Raw genomic sequence first — 22,717 nt, forward strand, 5'->3', positions numbered from 1 at the left:
TTTCGGACTTTTAAGGACCCTCTATACACTAAAGGATTTTTTTAGACATTAAGAAAATTATAGTGAAGGTGTATATACTGGACTCATACATATATATTTTATATTTTCAAGATGGGGTAGCTCGCATTTACCTCCAGGAAAACTGTCCAAAGGCAATGAAGTACCGATGAACAGAAATCGCTGTTGTTGAATTAAGTGGGCAAAATATATGCAAATGAATAGTCAATAATTTATCTTAACCTATTTAAGGATAATGAATGCTTTATTTGATCCCAAATTCAGGTGTAATATCCCTCTGATAAGGTAGATAACTTTCCAGGGATATTCTTCAAAGCAATCCCATGAACGGTCAAACCAGAGTTTATTAATGAGGACCATTTAATTTTATAGTCAATTCATGCCAATTCAAACTGTGTTACAAATATCGATTTATATTTTCTATTGCCATTTTTTTTTAATTACTTATTATAGTTTACCTAAAACATTGCTCATTTCCTGTAAACTGTAAAAATTGAGATATTTCTATCTCTTGACATATAATTCTTTTAATTGTTACAGAAATTTTAGATGCAGAATTTTTATAATCAAATATTTAATATTTTTTCACTAAAAAATATTGTGAACAACGATAACTCCTGTAGATAAAAAGATAACTCTTGTAGATGGATGCATTTTTATTTACAAGCACAGAAAACAATGTGATATTTTGATTTAAAAAGCATCGCTTCAGTATGTTTTCTAATTGTGAATTAGATAGGTTTGATAGTAGATATTATTTTAATACATACCTCATATTTTTATAGTGAGACAAAAATTATTGATCTTTCTATTCACCATATAAAATTTTCTTTACATCATGATCAGACATGATATTCATTTCTGAAAAAAGTTAGCAACGCTTCATACTTCAAAATTTTTTCTATGTGAATCTAATTCTGTTGTTGTTGATGAAAATCAACGTTGGGAATTTAAAAAAAATGGTGAGATTTGGAGCAGTGGGATATTTAACCTTAAGTAATAAACTGTACATTTCAGTTTATTTTATTCTAGATCAAGAGGCAGATTACCCTATCTGCATAAACACCACAAAATCAGAACTCTTTAGTGTGCAGTGTATAGAGGGCTAGGGCTTTTAATTCATTATGGAATATATCGTATACATATCACAAAAACAAGATAAATAAAAAAGGGCTAAAACTCTCTCTCTCTCTCTCTCTCTCTCTCTATGTTGGCGGGGGTGGGGGGTGGGGGTGTACGCACATACTCACCTATACAGCAGTTATTATATCCCTATACTACGTTTTCTAAGAGGATAAATATAATAAATCAGTCTCAATAAGAAAACAAACTACATGTATATTCTGATGTTCATACATTTATTACTTGACCTGGAATATAATCGATATCATTACATAAAAATCTTTTCAAACAATATAAAAACACTCCAAACTCTGAATGTATTTTTTGATCACGTTGATAACCCCTTTTCCTGTCTGCTAACACAGTCAGAGAAAATGCAGCAAAGCAGAACATTGTCATAATCACTAAAGTCGATAAAGCAAATGTGTCCCACACACTCACAAATGTATTTTCAAAGCTGAATTTGTCGAGGACATTCTTACGCCGACAGAAATCATTAAATGTAGCGTACACGTACACAGTCATCATAGCAAATAATAGTAGATCACACTGAGGGCAACCCTGCCTAAAGCCATTTTTTTTGTAAAAGTCATTTCTTGGAATATTGGAAATGTATACCAATACAGTCAAAATACACAGGGAAATAAGAATCACATTGACACAATATTCTACATATGAATCATTGAAACAAATTTTGTGAATCAGCGGAGCATTTGCAAGAGCATATAGAAATATTAAACACACAGCCTCTAGCCAGGATGTATATTGAAATATCGAACTGAACGCAGTGATACAATAAAATACAGTCGCTAACTTCGCTGCCATAACTTTAACTGTTGTTTGCACACAAATATCACTGAAATATCCGGACCGGTCATAATGGTAGTTTGTTAGCGTCATAGCCAATCCTGCAAGTCCCAGGCACATGGAGTCAAACTGTCTGAGGATGAATGCCGTTGATTTCTTAGATATGGAGGCAAATGAATAGCTAATCAGCTTTCCCATGAAAATAAATATAACTAAAGTCACAGTCACTGAAAAGTTCCACATGTATTTTTTGGAATAAAAGGCATCCAATACAATTCCAGAAAAATACAGATAAAAAGCTAAAACAAGTCCGAAAATAGCACAAGCGACACAAACACATTGTCCTAGAAATTCTCCTATGGGACGTTGCGTTCTTTTCACTGTTGATCCCAAAGTTGTCCAAGGCATATTGTAATCTAGAAAGAGAAAATTATCTCAAAGTAATAAACACTATGTATCGTTGTGGGTAGGCAGAAATAAACGAGGAAGGTCGAAAAACTGGGTTCATCCTTAGCTGTTGCATTTATTATATAAGGTGTCGTCTACCCGTATAACAGTCCGCGCTCCATGCCCCAAGGATACCGCTATCGTATCTTAATATTCATTAATAATAATAAGTTAACATGTGTCATTTACTAAGTGAAGAATTTTATCAAACTTAGATTGAATACACAGCATTTAACTATACTTTTTATACATAAAACTAATATTTATTGTTATGCCCGAAAAAATACCCTAGCCATATATGACAGGAAAGGTATTTCAACTGGTTCCTTGATTGTGAAGTGTTTTTAAAAATAAGGCATCATTTAAAACATTTATCGGAATATAAATACGGGTTGCCGGGGTTGGTCACTTGATCAAATCCTAGAAAGCCCGAATTGCATTTTGGTAGACCATACCGTATTTATATCCCGATGTAAATGTTTAAAAAGATACCTTATTACACTGTACTTAAATTGACATTTGTTATGGTTCTAAATCCATGAAATGATATATTTTTTTCAAACCTCAACGGACCGTTCACGGTAGCCTAGTGGTAGGGTGTTCGCTTCGTGATCGGGAGGCCCGGGTTTGATTCTCGTTCGTCGAACCTGAGAAGTACACGTATAGGTAAAACTGCAGATCTATAGCTCGCTGGTCTGAAAAAAAGTGAGATGGACGACCAGAGGTTAGTGCTAGGGCTTTCACACTTCACATGTGTATTTCATGTGATAAGACCTTCCTTTGGATACCAACAACTTAGACCCCTTGACATTGACTTTGGAGTTTGTCCTCCTTTTGAAACACTTTAACCTTGACCATAAGTTTTGAACAGTTGGCGCTAGGGCTTTTATATATTTGTCTATTCCTTGTAACAAGACCTTCCTTTGGATACCAACAGCTGTAATCCATTGACCTTGGAGTTTTACCTACTTTTTAAAAACTTTAATCTTGGCAATAACTTTTGAACGATTGGTGCTACGGCTTTCATATTTCACATGTGTAATTCATGTGCGAAGGTCTTTCCTTGGGCACCATTAATTTTGACCTTGATGTTTGACTTACTTTTGAAAAAACTTTTAACCTTTTCCATATTTATTCAATGGTTGCTGCTAGGGCTTTCATTTTTCACAGATATATTCCTCGAGACAAGACCTTACTTTGGGTACCAATATATTTGATTTGCATTTGAGAAAGTTTAACCTTTGCTATAAGTTGCCATACATTACGGGGGCATCAGTGTTTCACAAACACATCTTGTTTTAGTTAGTTTCACATCAACTAATGTTATTAGGCCTCCTGGGCCTGGAATTGAGACCATCTAACGTCTAGCCTATTTTTGGGGGCATTTTGGGTGGCATATGACAATTCGGTCTGGACAACGCGCTTCGTTCAGATCTATGTCAATCACACGAGTAGTTGATAGAGGTATAACGATTTTTTTTTAATCGATCTTTTGAGCAGTTGAGATAAGAATTTGGAGAAATAAATAAAGAGCCGAGTGCAACTTTTTGTGTGCAATAACATACAGTTTTTTTTAAATAAAGGGTTTCTTTTCTTTCCTTTCTTTATTTCCTTAAGCTAACTGACTCATCAGAGTAATAAGTACCGGGAGTACATGTTATTAAGAAAAAAAAATCATACAGTGAAAGTGAACGTAAAAATACATGCATGAAAATAGTGTTATATATCAATATTATTTTTTCTTAACAATGTGGTAGTATTCAAAAATTTCCCCAAAGGAGATGGGCGAACATAGCATGCAGAAAGCCTATAGCTTCAGATATATAAAAATCATGTTCAATTTGTGAATTCAGTATTTAAAGTTCTCAATATTGAAATTTATGAAATTATGTAAACAAAACTTTTCTGAAGAAAATTTTCTCGGCAAAATTTATTCTTTTATTAAAAAAATAATTTTGTATTCGTGGGGTTCGAACCCTAAAAATAAAAATCCTGAGTATCATTTTCTTCCGGGACCAGCACGATAACCACTAGACTACACAAGTCCTGATGAATAGATGCAAATAGATTTAAATCATGTTTGTGATATGACCCTTGACTTAATGGACTTCAAGTATTTCTCGAAAAGATGCGAATGATATATCATAAAAGTATATTTTTAAGGTATAGTGGGTCTTTGCTCCATATTTTTGAAAACCAAAAAAATGTATATTTTTATGCAAACTTCGAGGATTAACTTTCAAAAAAATGGAGCGAAGACCTCAACTGCCCCCAAAATAGTGTTTTAGTATGAGAAAATGACTTTTTTGCCCTCTTTAGTGTGTGAACAATATTTCATAAGCAAATAATTTCAATTTTTGCAAATTGTAGAGATTTTACCTAAAGTATATTTTAATGTTAGATGAAACATCAAAGAAAATTTTGTTGTAATTGAGATTTAATTTTTCACCTTCATGTTTGTCACACTATAGGCTTTTCGCTCGTCATGTTCACCCATCCTCTTTAAAAGATCTCTAACATTATTAGTACTTAGTGATCGAATTACATGTACTCAGTAATTTAAAGACACTAGGATTAGTATCATAACACTTAAAAAAACTCTCTTAGGTCATTCTGGCACTGTAGCTCTCCGGTCTGTATTTTTCGGATAGCTACATTTCTGAAGTAAAGTTTGACGTCAGTCGATTTCAATGACATTCTTAACAGTCCAGATCAGTGTTTTGTCGATTAACTTCTTCCATCCCTCCCGGATTGCCTTTTGGCTAACGTCTAACAGTCTTAAATTCTTTTTTACATTTTGTAGAGATGTGTCAGATATTCCGCTGGTTTACAACATGTTTCATTAGGATTATTTTGGGTCTCTATTGGCGTTTTCCCAGAATGATTCATGATTTGATAAAAGTGCGCTGCTCCGTCAAATCACGAGACTTCATTTTTGCAGTTGATTTCGTAGAGGTCACATCAGAGAAAAATTACAATACTTCTGTTAGTACTTCAAATACTACGCCAGAAATCTACATACTTAATAATAAAACAATAAAAAGAAATTCTAGAGAAAATTGTTGAATAATATCGTGAAATATGGAAAATAAATGAATAAAATTTTGGATACCGCATGTTTGTTTTTCAACATTTTGCCGTGCTCCGTATATCACCATCAGCAGTATCAAAACGGCAATAATTTTATGATGTATTAAATAAAATCAAAAAATTTTACCAAGAATTTATTGGAATTTAAAAGAAATATGTTCCTGTGAAATTTCAATTTTATATGACGTCTGTAAGAGTAAATAATAGCAGAGTCCGCGTAATTTTTGAACGGCCCTCGTATAACATACTAGGTAGTGACTGTTTCTTCGCCAAGCGCCCGGCATTAGAAGGGAAAGTCACGGGTCTTTCGGATATGAGACCTTAAAACCGAGGTCCCTTGTCACATTGGCAAGATAAAGAAACCTTCTGCTCAATGGCCCTGAGTGCCGAGTATAGGTCTAAATTTGAAGCCCTTCACCGATATATGGTGACGTCTCAATTAGCTGCAATAATGTAGCCCTCTCCGATTTTTTTTTGGGGGGGGGGGGAGGAGCCCTCTCCTGAAAATATCAGATTAAAAAAAAATCGGAGAGGGCTACATTATTGCAGCTACGTCTCAATATGAGTGAAAAATTCTCGAGTGGGACGTAAAACAACATACAATTAATCAGATTTCTTGACCTTGGAGTTTGACTCACTTTTGCAAAATTTTAACAGACTTTAACCTAGCTTGGCCATAACTTTGAATAGTTAAAGCTAGGGCTTTTAAACTTCACATGTGTATACCTTGTGACAAGACCTTCCTTCGGATACCAACAACTTTGACCGTTTGACCTTGACCTTGGAGTTTGATCTACGTTTGAAAAAACCGTTAACCTTGGCCATAACTTTTGAACAGTTGGTGCAAGGGCTATTTCTTGTGACAAGACCTTCCTTTGGATATCAACAACATTGACCCTTGACCTTCACTTTGGATTTTACCTACTTTTGAAACTTTAACCTTGGTCATAACTTTTGAACAATTGGTGCTAGGGCTTTCATACTTCACATGTGTATTCCTTATGACAAGATTTTGGATACCAACAATTTTAGCCCATTGACCTTGACCTTGGAGTTTCACATTCTTTAAAATATCTTTAACCTTGGCCATAACATTTGAACATTGGGTTCTAGGGCTTTCATATTTCACGTACATGTGGATCACTTGTGACAAGGCCCTTCCCTTGGGGCCCATTTGACCTTGACCTTGATGTTTTACTTACTTTTGAAAAAAATTAACTTCGCCATAATTATCAACGGTTGGTGTTAGGACTTTCAAATTTCACAGGTATGTTCCGCTACACAAGACCTTTCTGCGGGTACCAACATCTTTTATCTTTTGTCCTGGAGTTTGGCTTGCATTTGAAAAACATAAACCTTCGCCTTAAGCTGTCATACAGGGGCATCAGTGTTTCACAATCATATCTTGTTGTTTTGTTTAAGAAATAAGTATCATTTTATATATACCTTTAATAGTCCAAATTCCAGACAGTCGGCGAAAATGTCATGGGTCTGGACACAAGAGGCTGTAAAAAAAGGTAAGGAAAAATTTAAAATCTTTTATCTCCCTTTCTTTCTTTTATTACGTATGTATCTATTCAAAACATACACTCATGTTTTATTTATCAGAATATTTCTTTAGAGAAATATGTCCCATATTTAATCAAATCCAGCGCATGAGCATATGCATTCAACATTAAACACCGTTTTTCATGTCTTCAAAAATTTGTGAAAATCTAAGAAAATGAGAAAAGAAAGAAGAAGAAAAGAATGACACCGATGGAATTGATCAGTACGTTAATTTCAAATTAGGATGACGAGTAAAATAGGGAATTCGTTCTTTCTGACATTCTTTTTTCAATGTGACAAATAAAAATCTGCAGCATGAGTTTGCTGTCTTTACTAGTTTTTAATTACGAAATATTAAATTATGAGGACATAACGAGGAAAGTACTCGGCCGTCGCCAGGTTTCTAAAGGGGGGGGGGGGGTTGCAAACGAGGGAGGAGAGGGATATCCCTTCCTTTCAGTAAGATTTTTTTTTTTTATTTCTGATACATTCTTGTGCATTCTTGATGTCAATTTTTCACAAAATAATTAAACGAAATCTAGCAGAATTAGTTTAAACATAAGAATAATGAATTTATTTTATCTTTAAAATGATCTGTCCGAATGTTCTTTTTAAAAAGATGTTGTGGCTGTGATCGCACCCCCCGCCCCTTTCCCGTTCCGACTGGCGTGGCATAAGTCCCTTTTCTAATATAACATTCCTCGAGATTTTAAAAAGAATTTTAAAAAAGATAGAACTACGTGCATTTATCAAAGATTGATTTATTTCTAGTATACTGTATTGTGTTGCATGAATATTAAAATAATTTTAACAGCATCTAACTTTTGACCATTAATACCTTTAATTAATTACCAATTTAACACCAGTGGCAGCAGAACCAGTATATGTAAGTCGTCGATGATGAAAATATACAAAAAAAAGGGTATGCGGGGGATTCCAAGTACATGTATTTAAAAAAAAAAGGCGTGCATGTATACAAATCTGTAGTACTCGTACTTTTTTTGTTTAAACTTTCACCTTTATAATATTTAAACATCACACAAACAAGTAAAAAAGTTATTTAACCGATACTTAACAAATATTATACAGAATTTTTCTAATGGAAACTTCTAATTATAATTATGAATTTACTTACTGGTAAGCTTGATTTAATCTAGAAGTCTTCGGGACAATTGAAAAGATGTTGCTGCCTTGAATGGTAAAGGCTTTCTATCGATAGTTTTTTTGGAAGTAACAGCTTGTACAGGGATCCCGTTTAATGCATTTACACACTAAGATTTATTGCCCAGCTTCTATTATAATAACTGAAAATCTGACCCTGTACAACACGTGTCAAATTACAACAGGATACATAGCCGTGTCCAAGACATCGAACGCGGACACGGTACTAAGTAGAGGGCGCACCGGAAAAAATGGTACATGAAAAGGATATATGTACATGTATCTACCTAGTAAATACAAATGTTACTGTCGAAGTCAAGAAATACCGTTATAAATTTACAGTATAAAATACTGTATTGCGCGCAAATGACTCTCGAACATCATCAATCTATAGGCAGATTACATAACAAATTACTGATGTGTTAACACAATTGAATTAATGAAGTATGTGGAGATAACAAACAGTATTGGAGCTCAAAAGTCTATTAAACATTACAAAAGAGGGGCAGAGCAAACACGGACCTCAAAGACATCAGAGGTGGGATCAGGTGCCATGAAGGAGTGAGCATCCATTGCCGACCGGTCACACCCGCTGTGTGCTCCTTATCATGATCCGGAAATAACGGAAAAATCCGTCGACAATTCAGTGTGTAAATAATGGCCTAACAATTAGTATGAAAAAAGTCAGTAAGCATTAGACTTAATGATAGATTGTATTTGCTGACAAGGTCATTGTATCGACCATAGAACTTACGAAAGGATGACTTTAAACGAGACTGCTGATATTCTTGTTTCATCAACTTGTTTGTCAGTAACTTACCTCGTTTTAAAAATCAGAAAAGACGATTAATCAGATGCACCCTTGACCCGAAACCGAAGCAAGGTCAAGGAAATCTTAAACAAAGACATAACCTCTGATTACAATGCAACTTTTAGTATGCTGTTGCGAAAGTGTGTCACCATCTTGACTCGAGGACCAATCAAAACTCAAGGCTACCGAGCAATGGAATTTTGAAACAGTTATCAAACTTTTTTTTTTAAATCTAAGATTGAATTATTATCTTACATAGGCTGCAGAACTCAGAACTCAGGTGTATACATGATCCTGGTTCTGTGGCATATCCTACACTGCAGAGCCGTCACAAGATTTCTGGAAAAGGGGGGGGGGGTGCGAAGGAGGCCCCGGAAGGGTAACCTTCCCTTCAGCCAGATTAAAAAAAAACTGGGTACCATTTTGGTGGGTTCTGTTGCAATTCGGAAGTTTTTTTTCAAATATCAAATAAACAATACAATCTAGCGGCATGACTTTAAACACATGACTAGTGAATTATTTTTTTTTTTCAAAAATTATTTTTGAGTCCTTAATGAGGGGATCCTATCGCACTCAAAGCAATACCAACCCCTTTCCGATGGCCTTGAATAGGAAAGGTTTTCATGAGATTGCAGTGATGATTTTGTGTTCTGAATCACAGGCCCATACGGGGCAATTTAAGTTGGGGGAGGGGCAAAGTCTATGAAAACTCGTGACAAGCAACCAAAAAAAATACGTTACTATTGCGGAATACAACAATATACTGGTAATTGTTTTTTCCTTTCTATTGAATAGTATTAATTATTGAAAAAATGAGGGGAGACACAACAGTAAATATGCTTTGTTTTCTACTGAATGTAGTAAATATTTGCAAAATTATTTTTTTTGGGGGGGGGGGCTTCTCAGACAGCTTTAATTTTGAACAAAGATTTTCATTTGAAGACGTTATCAAAGTCTTATTGAATGACCAGGAGTATGGATGGTCATGGTTGGGGGATCTGTGTTGTAAGAAAAATCATTTATGATATAAGCTCAACTTTCATTTGCATTCAAATGAAATCAATATGCGCTGATTAAATGCATGATTATTACGCTCGTGTATTGATTTGCTGAAACTGCATTTATAAAAAATGTGCATCTCTTTATTGATAAATATATCAAGAGTGCATACAGTCTATGCACATTTTATTTGTTTTTTAACAAAGATCTTCAGAAATCATTAAAGAAACATGCATCATTTTCATGTACCACAGATGTTTCTTGTTAATGATTAAAAAGAATAAATATAATCTTACAATGAACAAATTTTACATAATAACCGTAAAACATGTATAAAATATATCAAAATAAAGTGGACCTGTACATGTACAGCTATAGTTCATGTTCCTTCGAACATTTAGGTCTGTGTGGAACACAAGTGAATTAAGAAGTGATTCGAATTATTAGTACAGCACGTCACAGTATATAACTTAATATAGTAAATATGTGAAATAATTCCCTTTATTTCCTATTTTATATCAGCTAAATCCGTCAGATTATACAAATTAAGATCGCGAGAAATGCTTTCTCATTATGTCAAAAGATATGATTCTAATTTAAGAGACCCTTGAAAGATACTGGCCTTTCAAACGAAAGTCTTGAATCATACAAATGTTTACTGAATATATTTGACACAAATTCAGGAAAATCAGCTATTATAGAGCCTGGAATGTCTTATCTCCAGAAAAAATGTAGTATATAATTGAGGACAATTATTAATTGAAAGTGGTTTATGGTAAATTAATATAAATTCAAAAATCGAAATATTGCAACTCATTATATTTCGTCTAAAGCAAAATATGCAATATATAAAATTGCAGTTTTTGAGGTCAATATGATGATTAAGCTATATATCCAAGGAGTATAATATTCACCGAGCCCAAAAGTGCGAGGGTGGCGCAGTGGTTAGAGCGTCTGCTCTAGAGTCGCGAAGTAAGGAGTTCATCCTTACCTCGCGGGTTCGAATCCCACTGCGGGACGTGGAGACCGGTCCTTCGGATGAGACCGTATAAACCGAGGTCCCGTGTCGCAGTAGGTGCTGGCACGAAAAAGATCCCTCACTGCTCAATGGCCGTAAGTGCCGAGTATAGGACAAAATTTGCAGCTCTCCACCGGCAAGTGGTGGCGTCTCAATATGAGTGAAAAATTCTCGAGAGGGACGTTAAACAACATACAAACAAAAAACAAAAGTGCGAGGTGAATATATTTCTAAATCGGGTGAGTATCATTACCGCTACATTTTCAAAATTGTCTTACCGCTACATACTCATTACCGCTACAAAAAAGATTACATTACCGCTACATTTAAAAGTATACATTACTGCTACACTGCCTCTACTTGCCAGCGGCTTATGCATGTACAGGTTGATTAAAAGTACAAAATAATACATGTCTAAGACCTGTTCTCCCTGCTCACCACGGGAAGTGAAAGTAAGACTTTGAGCAGTTTTTTTTCAGTATTTTATTTAAAATCTATTTTACTTAATAAAACATTTTAGAAAGTTTTAAAACAGAGCATTGTTCATGGATAAAACACGCAGTCTTTACATAATTGGAAGAGCTTTGAAGGCCATTTACTTGACGTACTGCTGTCTGGAACTCTAATAATGAATCATAATGAATGAACTTATATTCAGTGGCATTGCCTGCTGATTCGATATGTAGCGGTAATGACTTGTAATCGATGATGATCACCCGAAAATTCGAAGAAATGTAAGAAATGTAACGGTAATGAGTTGAAATTTTTCGCAATGTAGCGGTAATGTTGACTTCCCTCTAAATCACATACTGTGTTAATTGAGAAAAACAGCAGTTGTTTTATTGTTTGATTCAATGATTAATTGATACAGGCTCGTCATCTTTCTTGAATTTGTTGCAGTCCTAGCCGAACGCAGTGAAAGAAGCGGGATTATAATAAATTATAACATAACTAGTTGTGTAATTTGGAATTTCTTGATCTATATTTTGTTTGGATGAAAAAAAAGAACGCTATGATCACCTGGTATTGCGGGTGCAGGCGAAAAATAACATTCCATAGCTAATTGTATATCAATTTGGGAGTTTTTGACTTATCATTGGTCTTATGTAGAAAAAAAAATGTTTTGTTCACCTGAAAGGTCTCATGCAGTTGAAAATAACTTAAACAATTGTAATTTTAACAATGTTGGATCTCGTTTTATCAGAGAGCTAGGAATTGTTCAATTATATAATTATTATATACATGTGTATATATTTCCTTCCTAAAACCATCTACATTTCAATTATGGAAAAGGTATGCAAGGTAACTGACGATGTCTGGATTGACTTCTCCTTCGTAATATGATAGAGGTCTGATGACATTTTCCTCGAAATTAGTGTTTTTATATCTTTTCGTAATATACTGAAATACTTCTATGAGCCTAAGAGATCTCTTTCATGCCAGCACCTACTGCGACACATGAATCTCAGTTTATACAGTCTCATCCGAAGGACCGGTCTCCACATCACACAGTGTATTCAACTATGATATAAGGATCAACTCCTTACGCCGCGACTCTAGAGCAAACGCTCTAACCACTGCTCCACACCAGCGACCAAGATCTTTTTTCATTTTCTTGGATAATCAACTTATTTATCAATAGCCTGCCTCATTTTAGAAATTGTTCATATGTAGAACATGCTCTTACAAATGGAATCGGCTGGGAGACATAAATAGATATGCAGGTGATAATGGTATATTGCTAAAAAAAATAAGGGAAGTTGACAAACTGAATTAAATTCCCAGCTGTAAATGCATAACAAATGTGCATCTGCTCAAACTGAAGTAGCTTAAAAATATAAATTAGGCACACAGAAATTACTGATGTTGATGTTATGTGCTTTTATTTCCAAACTGTCAATGATTCATATGACATATACAACATGAAGACAGTTTCATCTGATCATAAAGAAATTGACTTTATTTACCTCAGTATAACCTTTTTACTTTAAAGACAGTCAGATCTGTTTAACATCTGATTTCATCAATTAAATTCTGAATCACATTCAACTTATCCAGCTGATAAAGTTATATCCCACTGAAGCAAAGAATATTTAAAACTTTGGCAATAACACAACTGGACAGTCCTGTCTAATGTCAAATAGATAGTCCATGTAACAAGACTCTAAAATCATTGATTGCTATTAGATGAGAATCCATTTCATGACAGCAATGTCTTCAGTCAGCCAGTGTTGATTAGTCAACAACACTGGTTAGCCTCAGTGGTGTTGGAAGGTCAATATCACTTTTGATGGAAAGTCAATCACTTGTGATGGAAGGTCAATATCACTTGTGATGCAAAAACTTATTCTGAATCTTGAACTGCCATTTTCAGACACAGCAGACACATACACGTATTCAGCTCACATAGGGAGATTGACAGCATATTCCATGGCGTGGATATTGACCAACATCTTGCTGATCTGTTTGATGTACTCCCTACAAAATCACAACACTTCATATAGTTCTCAATCATAAAGGCATACTGTAGTTTCCTTATGTTACGCAAGTACAGAATATCCTGAAATGGCCCTTAGACCCCAAATCGTGAGAACGATAATTCGTGAGTGGACGGTTGATCTAGAGCTTTTACATGAATTTCAGTGCCATAGAAATAATTTAATTTAGCGAGTTGTCCTTCTCGCAAAATTACATGATAATTAGTTCCTCGTGTATATTAAGGAATCTACAGTAATACAAATCTTGGCAAGTCAATAAAAATATTACTCAACATTTAACAGAAAGATCCAAACTCGACCACAGAAAAGCTATGAAATTGTGAGAGAGGATAATGAAGTATATATATACCTGGAGTCCTTCTTGTCAAAGTCATGTTTACTGTGACCCTCGGTGTACAGGGTCTTGGCTGCAGACACGAGAAAACGACTCAGATTCTCCAACTGTGGCATGGTCCTGTCCTCATCTAGATCACTGAACCACTCCCGGGGGAATGTGGAGATGATCTGAGATAACAAAAAGTCAACAGTTAAACAATACCCTATGATATTCGGTACCAAAATAGTTTTCTTTCTTCTTTTTTTATTTTGTCCCTTGCTACGGTTCAAAACAAACACAGATTTTAAAAACAAATCATCGATGATGCTAGGATGAAAAATTTCATTTTAAGGAAATATGTATATAAGTCCTTTCAAACTTATCGCACTTTGATTAGAAATGAGCAGAGTAATACACAGTATCTGACATTTTGTATACCAGTATGTACAATATATGTTTGCAGAATTAACTTACAGACTGGCACTTCTGTATCGTCTCTTTGTTCACACCAGAATTACACAGTCCCAGAATGATATATCTATTGAGGAGTCCATCAAGTGATAAGCTTAGCAGCATCTGATTGGATAAAATACCATGCCAACTCAGGATGTTCCCTAGCAACTGAAGAAAAAAACAAACTTTCACTTTTTTCAAAATCATAAAATCAAATCAAATTTTAGATACAAATGTAAGATTAAATTTGTTACCTTTATACAGACCCACAGCTGTCTGTGGAAAAACACAGAGGAGTTTGATGATCGGTTTTCCAAAACCCTGCATAGGAGAGAAAATATTTTTAAAATCACTTAATTTCAAAATCACCACAGAAATTAAGTCAATCCTTAGCTTTCAAATACTGATCTGTAAAGGGTGTGTAACAGTCTTCAAACATGTACAGGTACCTCATTTTATTTTTTTTTTCTATTTAAAATCATTTATGATAAATTGTTTTGAATTCCTTTTTATTTTGCTTATTGATGTTCTCTAAATCCCTGCCCGTTTTGTTGTTCATATTTACTTTCGAAACACCATAAAAGGCTCAATTAATATTTCGTATAAACTTACGACTTTGGATACAGAGGCATAAAAACATCATCTTCTAACGTTGTCCTGATCCTTTTAACAATCGCATTTAGTAGATGCTGAAAATGAATTTCAATTAATTTTCATAACTCCATCCACACTTAGATCTTCTTTCATTAACATGAATACACTTACAGTCACAAAATCAGTGAGTGGTCTATTCTAAAAACTTCAAAGGGGTCTAAAGTCAAACACTACAATTATTGAGACAGTTTGTATTGTGAATGGCCATACCTGTGTAATTTTGTTGTTGGCCTGTATACATGGATAATCTTGACTGAGCTTGGAAACAACATTCACCAAGCGGGATGTTTGTGTTATTGATAATGGATCCCAGACTGATTCTGCTAGCACTGAAATCAAGTTAGAATTCTTAACCTTTATATTTCTACATGAATATTTTCAAAGATTTATTGGAACTTCAATTATAGTTTTCTTTATCAAATCTATCAAGTTTGGAAACTGAAAAATTTTTGACCTATTCATGAAACTTCTTCCAAATTTTGTATAAAATATATATAATTTTCTGAAGCCAATTTTTGTCACTATAGTAAAATTTTGAATACATGTCATACCTGTTAATTTTGGTAATATAACTTTTTCTACAATGGATGGAAGTAGTCTTGCATCATCGTCTCCTTTAGATATCGTCTCCTGGAGTTTGAATCCGTAAAATATGAGAGTTTCAAACCATTTAGTGTCCTCAAAGTCCAAACAGTTAGCCTAAAAAACAAAACAAATATATTAAACATGCATTCTAGAATATTTATACAAAGAATGCCAAATACTTTTTTTTATGCAGTGTCCCTCAAGCTGTTAAATTTATTTCCACAATTGTATTCAGTTTCTGAGTACCTGTTTATAAGACCAAGTTTCTTGTGTGTCAATAGATTACATTGGTTAAAGAGAAAGTCTTCTAAGTGCTAAATGTGAACACCTAACTATCTGTTAAGTTGCAGTAGTTCTAATTTATCCAAATAGGGCTTTCATAAGGCAGTGACACAACACTGCATTCTGCTACATGTATATCTGACCAGTTCATCTATACACACTGTAGCTCTAGTGGGTTCTACTATATCTGACCAGTTCAGCTATGAAAAACCATACCTCTAGTGGGTTCCAATTTATAAGACTAAGCCTTATATAAGGATTAAATAGTTTAGGGAGACACAGTCCTATGTACGCGTCCTGGTAAGTGTCCTTATAGGTTTGTTTCCACTCCTCAAAGTGTTCCCGGACACTGTCCACCTCGCTGAAATCCTCCACAACATCCTCAAAGACCCTCTCCTGGGACCCCAGCACTGACTCTGCAGAAAGTAAAACAAAAGAGCCTGGTCAACGAGCATTCTACAAATAAAGAGATCAACAAGTAATACATACTAGAAACTTCAGGAATATTTCTCTTGTTTTGAAATTGTATAAATTCAAATAATGAAACAAATATTTTGGTTTCACCCACATAATCAAATGTGAGCAAGTATTGCACAAGTATTTCATACACTTATTATGTCACTTGGACGTTCATATTCTGAAGCACTAATGTGACAAGTACAGAATACACAGGGGTGAGCAGGGCACTTCCAGTCATCAGTGTGAGGTACTACCACAATATACAGTGGACTTATCATTCATTAGGGCAACCCCACAAAACGGGGGAACCGTCACAGAGGGAGAGCTCATCTTTGTCAGTATATCATATCTACATATACAACATAAAATGTCATCAGCCAGCACAGGGAATTGTGGGTAAAAGTGCCACCTTTTTCCAGGTTATATTTTGCTATTTCTGATTGATTTTCTTCTTCGTCTGATGACAAGCCGTCATGGTGTCCAACTATGTCTTTTAATTCTCTTGCTCGTCTCCTGCGTGATCTGTAAAGGAAAGAGAGCTGATGTTAGCAAGCTTTCCATTATTTCTACATAATCTTTACTATTTCTGTCTCTATTTGTTGCTATTTACCTGCGAGCTTCCCTCTCTGCAGCTCGCCTCTGTCTCTCCTGTGCCTCAGGTGAGTTCATATCGACATTAGCATTGCCTGAAAAGTTAAAAAGTCAACACAATCAGTCCAAAGGTCCATAATGTGTATGGTCTCAATACAGGAACTAGTTTAAATACAAGCACCTTGATATGTAAAATACCACATTTTACTTACCTTCATCATTTAAATGATCAAAAAGTACATTGATTAATATTATTTTCAATCTGATATTCCAGGAAATTTTTATATTAGACTACTACACGTACTATTCATTCATTAATTCTATGATTCCCCTCTGACAAAGGAGTAACAAGTTGTTAATGAGAGGGGTGAGGGGTGCAAATCATGAATTATTGTGGTTTGTCTTAATAGCAAGAAATAATTATGACACACAAATACATGAATATGTATGTCATTAGTTGGGGTTAAAGGTTAAATACCGACTTGTCATGTACTCCTGACATTGGTCTCTGACGTCCTGCTGTCGACGTGACACCAGTTTTCGTGCTCGGTTCCTCCACAGAGTCAACATTCTCTGTTCTAGATTATCAATCTCTGGAACCTGTAAGACAGATATAGGAACAGATTTAAGATTCAGATTAATGCATTATAATTATCTGTCTTGGGGGGGGGGGGGGTGTCAACATTAAATTATTATAAGTTAGAAAAAAAAATCACTTATTTTTAAACAGAAAATGATTTTCAGTTGTATGAGACATTAACAGGAAGAGAAAGAAATTTCAGTTATATGTATGTCTTTGCATTAAAATCAATTATTTTCATCTTTAAGTGTGACAATACAAGTAAATGGTGTGTTAATGAGATGAAGTATACCTAAGAGCAGAAAATCACATGCTCAAGGCATTTAGCCTCAAGTCATTAAGATCTGAATGGACCTAACACCACAAAATATCTTTTAAAAATATGCTAAGACTCACATTTTCAAACTTTGCTTTTGATACAAATTTGCCATACATGAATACAAATTCATAAATGAAAATATTTGCTTACTTTTCTGACATCTACAGTAAGTAATTTACCCTAAAGCTAATTAATCAATATTCTATAAGAGCTTTAAGGTGACACACAAATTGTTCCCATCCCAGCATGGCCCCTGCACTACCTGCTCTAAATACTTGTCAAGTTTAAATTTACAGCCAAATATAAAGGCTGTTGAGTCTTAGAAATTTGGTCAATTTACCTTGATTTTAAATGTATACTGTATGAAAAGCCATATTGAAGCTTTTAAAATTTGTATGAAAATCCCTTGCTTTAAGTGTAATTCATTCAGCACAACATATGCTTAAATTCCTTTACATTGTCTTTTTGAATAATTGAATTGAATAACTCCAGAAAATACATAATACATTTCCACATTTCATTATGTAGAGAATAATTTGCTTTTTCTTCCTTCTTAACTTGAAGAATTCTAATGGGAAATCATTGACTCTTAAGTGACCAAAAATATTTTCCTTTAAATTTGAAAGTTACTATTTCTTAATTTACAATGTCGTTTTGCATGCATATACTATGTACAAGTGTTTTTAATAAACAAAACATTTTGAGACATATTTTATTTATACAGAATGCTGCAAGTACAGGTTCCCACCCCACAACTATCACAAAACATTTCCTCCCAAACAAGGTAAACACCCACCTTCTCACTGAGACAATCAACCAAGTCTCTGACATACCCCCTCATTTCTTGGAAAAAGCGGTAACGCTCTTCCAAGCCTGCAACTTGTTCTTGACAGGTTTCAATGCTTTTCTCAGTGTCGCTAATATCACTAACTAACGAGTCTCTTTCTCGAGCGTGGCTACGATGAACTTCATCCATAGAATTCAACCTGCAAAAGGATTCTTTTTAATGAGATCATGCAAAACATACAACTGTTTACATACTGACTTAAGTATACACTGCCCTGACTTAGGTGTATACTGACCAAATTTAGGTACTGTAGATGTACTTTTTTCCTGGGATTTTTACTGGGATTAATTTACACTACATACGTGGTCACAAATTTACCACGGAAATTTTTTACAGCGTACATTAAGTGCAATTTAAATGTACAATGGCAATTTTAAAAATCCATGTTATTTTCTACCCGCGAATTGAACAGAAATTTTGATTCTGCTGAATTATGACCCATGAAAAAAGTACATTTACAGTGTATACTTACCTGTCTTGAAGACGTTTTCTGATGACCTCCATACTAATTATAGTGGAGCCCGCGGACTTGGTCAAACTCTGGAATGGTGTGAATGATTTCTTCTCCATCGTTGTTTCTTGATATCCATTGTACTGGTCATTGTGTGCAGGTGTTGCTGAAAGACTTCCATCTGTTTGTTGCTAAAATACAAAATTTACAGTGAAATAATTGCTGAAGTACAATGACAAAGAAATTTTGAAATAGACCAATGCAACATTCTATCTAATAATCCACTTTGTTCTGAATTTCTGATTGTTTTCTTTGTTTATTTCCTTTGAGCCTCTTTAATTTGACCTTCACCTCTGAACCTAAGCTGACCCCCTTTTTAATCTGTTGCTCCTCCCACTCTCTCTCCTGGTCACTATCCTCGTTGTCTGATCCTGTCAAAATCAAGTCAATAACAAAAGTTCAGCAACTAACATGAAATATGTAACCACTCCAGCCCCCATAAAATAATCTATGTACATTTGCACTGTAATGAACAGTCATAAATTTAGTTCATCAACCCTCTCTTCATTTATATAACATTGTGCTTTGACGCTAATGATTTTCCACAGAAATCTATTTATGTAAGGCCAAAAAAAATAATAGTCTTGTTTCCTGCTACCCGACCTACCCTATTTTTTAGCCTCCGACCCGAAAGTTTTTTTTAAGTTTTGGAAGAAAACAAATTGGGAATTTCCGGAATTTCATTGTTCTGTCACCGTAATCGGTTTCCGTGTTAACACAAAACAAGCATTTCACGAAATTCTTGTTCTAAATATGGACTTTCATAAAATACCACTTGAGTTGTGCATAAAAAGACATGAAATTTAATTTTAAAAGACAACGTTGACCTGTGACATGTTTTATTTGATCTTGTATTAGTTCATATCCAAAAAATGCTGTCGGAAAAAAATAAAATAAAAATATAAAATAAAATAATTTTCCTACCTACCTACCCTATTTTTTTCAGGCCGGTAGCAGGAAACAAGACTATTATTTTTTTTGGCCTAAGTAAAATAAATACAATTTCATCATACCTGGGGGTAAGCAAAATTTGACAGAAATGACCTTTCAACCTGACAATTTAACAAAGAATAAGTCATGGTGACAGTTGTCTCTCTTACCAGAGGGTCAACAAACCTTAAATTGTCAAACATAGATATTTACCATGCTCAGCTGCCAAGAAGTCATTCTGAATTTTAATCCTGTCTCTTGCCTGGGTGTTTACAGAAAAGTCCATCCTCTCATCGTCCTCATCATCCGACTTATCATTGTCATCATCCCTGATTAAAGATTACAAAAGAATCTGATAAGAAATCTGAGATAAGGTAACAAGTTTATTTATTCAACAGTTGTTTTATAACATCTCCTTATTAATAACTTTTTCTTGTGTATAAACACAATCAATATTAATGTAATGTAACATTTGTTAAAAACTGTCACATCAAATAGCAAATGATGAAAGAATGTAAATGGAAGAGTTAGTCATATAAACAATCATTTTTTGCTTTGTCCTGCATCATAATATCCTTCTCTTCACTGACCTGACAAGTCGAGATTTAGTATTTTCTGCCCTCTCTGTGTCATCCAGTGGTATGAAATCTCCAAAATCTCTTGCCTGTTGTCGTCTCTTTCTGATCATGTGAATCATATTGGCATCTGGGATTTCCCCCTCTGTTAATGAACATGAAAAATTTTAAACCATAAATTCTATCTTTTCTTGAGATGACCTGTTATACAATATTGGCAGAAAAAAACTCACTCTTCATCATCTTCTTCAGCTGACTTCCCCCCTCTGTCTCCTCCTCACTCTCATTCTCCTCAAGGTCCTCACCATTCAAGGTCTGAAACTCTGCACGTAATCTCTGCAAACGCAACAAAATACTATGTATTCCACAGTTGGAACACAAATTGACATGCAGAAGATACTCTGCAAACTCAAAATTATTTTATGATACAGTTTTACAATAATTGAGTGCCAGAAGACAATGGTTATTACTCTTATTTCTTCATCCTTATCCTCCCTGTCCTCATATGAGTCCTCCCTATAGACTGGGGAGGTCCTCTGAGGGGAAGTCTCCTCCCTTTTCTTACTTTTCTCCTCTTCTTCTCTTGCTAACTTAGACGCCAACTTCAGTTGTTTGGCAATCCGCTTACTGTGACTTGACTTCTTCACTTTAAAAACTTCACCTATAACAAAACAATAAAGTTTAATGATTTTTCATAAATAAAAAATACCGAATACATACTTATATTTTTTTGCAAGAAAGGAGTGCATGATGTACACCACAATAGGATTTTTACAGGTTTTTCTTTCAAGTGAAGCATGGTGATCATACAGACATACCGTAGTATTACCCAGAGACATAGCCAATTTCTTGCAATCTCTCTGACGGGTGCAAGACTAACCCTAATTGCTCAAAAAGTATGCAATAGCTCACCAACATATTTTGAGTGCATGGGAGAGAGATTGTCCCTAAGGCTTATGAGTCAAATGGTGTGCAAGGACCTACCCTAAATCTCCTTGGTGGGTGGGAGACAAACCCTTTTCAGTTGAACAGTGTGCGATGAATAACCCTTAATCTCTCGTTGGTGTGAAGCTATCCCATAATCAGTCTGGACTAAACCTTATTAGTCAAATGGTGTGCAAGTACTAACCCTAACATCTCAGGTAAAAGTAAGCAATATGCAAAACCAGTCAAATTGTATGCGAGGACTAATTATTGGCTTTTGGATTATGGACAACAGCATCAAGGATTGACTTCAGATTATTGTGATGTCTGCTATGGTCATAAACGTTGACTGTTTCTCCACACCATCGCTCTTTGGCGTGTCAGACCATCACATTTTGGTGCAGCACGTCCTAGGAGACGGGCCATCGGACTTTGGTCAAATTGGTGTTCATACCATCTGGTTTTGGCACACACCATCGGACAATGGTGTGACCATCGGACTTTGGAGTCTTACACATATATCACTCTGATTAATCATATAAAGGCTAATTGATATAAATTCAGAGGCCTGTGATGAAACTACATGCTGGCCCACGCTAAAAGTTTCATCCTCGGACATATCAGGGCATAAATTTGAGAGATAACATTAATCTTTTCACCAAGCAAATCATTAAATATGTGTGGGAAATAAACATAATCTTTCTGGGTGAAAAATCATACCTTCTTCATTTTCTTCTTTAAAGCTGAGAACGCTGCTACTACGATGCATTCCTTGGGATTCCTCTTTCTTCTTTTTCTTCGACTTTTTAATTTGGTCATCGCTGATGATTTGGGATTTGATTTCATTCTGATCATTTTCAAAATTATTCTCATTCCTACTTTCATTGTCAGAATCGCTATCGATTGTTATTACTTTCTTGCGAAAATTTCGCCGAGGTTTCTTGAATGAGGTCGACATTTTCCCTTACAAATGAAGCCAATAAAAAAACAAGAAATAGTATCAGTCGGATATATCTGGTCCCTTTCATCTTTGAATTAATTTTGTTACCGGTTGAATAATTAAGATAACAATAAATCGTAAGAAATTTATCTTAATATTTTAGAAATTATTTCATTAGTATATTTAATTACTCAATAATACGAGAAATCAAGATATCCGTTCTGTACGGAAG

At 34.7% G+C, this 22,717-nt stretch overlaps 2 protein-coding genes across 2 annotated transcripts; both read right to left on the reverse strand.

Moving 5' to 3' along the window:
• Positions 1-1,368: 1,368 nt before the first annotated feature.
• LOC133186117 (uncharacterized) lies at positions 1,369-2,357 on the reverse strand. Its single transcript, XM_061321390.1, has one exon. The coding sequence runs from the start codon at positions 2,353-2,355 to the stop codon at positions 1,369-1,371; it is 987 nt and encodes a 328-aa protein (XP_061177374.1). The 5' UTR covers positions 2,356-2,357.
• A 10,525-nt stretch (positions 2,358-12,882) lies between these two features.
• On the reverse strand, positions 12,883-22,520 carry LOC133185526 (PAX3- and PAX7-binding protein 1-like). The gene is made up of 19 exons (XM_061320819.1): positions 22,266-22,520; positions 21,092-21,282; positions 20,855-20,957; positions 20,637-20,766; positions 20,260-20,375; positions 19,408-19,487; positions 19,078-19,247; positions 18,555-18,744; positions 17,342-17,459; positions 16,879-16,954; positions 16,678-16,790; positions 16,026-16,225; positions 15,494-15,641; positions 15,153-15,271; positions 14,901-14,977; positions 14,543-14,609; positions 14,310-14,456; positions 13,869-14,023; positions 12,883-13,499 (listed from the first exon to the last, which is right to left on the reverse strand). The coding sequence occupies exons 1-19, from the start codon at positions 22,501-22,503 to the stop codon at positions 13,424-13,426; spliced, it is 2,514 nt and encodes an 837-aa protein (XP_061176803.1). The 5' UTR covers positions 22,504-22,520; the 3' UTR covers positions 12,883-13,423.
• Positions 22,521-22,717: the final 197 nt, after the last annotated feature.

The sequence above is a fragment of the Saccostrea echinata genome, unplaced genomic scaffold (assembly GCF_033153115.1).
Source record: "Saccostrea echinata isolate AGI-Se365-2 ecotype Australia unplaced genomic scaffold, CSIRO_AGI_Sech_v1 ptg000012l, whole genome shotgun sequence".
Classification (NCBI taxonomy): Eukaryota; Metazoa; Mollusca; class Bivalvia; order Ostreida; family Ostreidae; genus Saccostrea; species Saccostrea echinata.

Coding starts and splice junctions, on each gene's coding strand:
- LOC133186117 (XM_061321390.1), bottom strand. CDS start 2,355: ATGCCTTGGACAACTTTGGGATCAACAGTGAAAAGAACGCAACGTCCC.
- LOC133185526 (XM_061320819.1), bottom strand. CDS start 22,503: ATGTCGACCTCATTCAAGAAACCTCGGCGAAATTTTCGCAAGAAAGTA. Junction 18,745..19,077: donor AGAAAACGTCTTCAAGACAG/GTAAGTATACAC, acceptor ATCCTTTTGCAG/GTTGAATTCTATGGATGAAG. Junction 14,024..14,309: donor CGATACAGAAGTGCCAGTCT/GTAAGTTAATTC, acceptor TTGTTATCTCAG/ATCATCTCCACATTCCCCCG.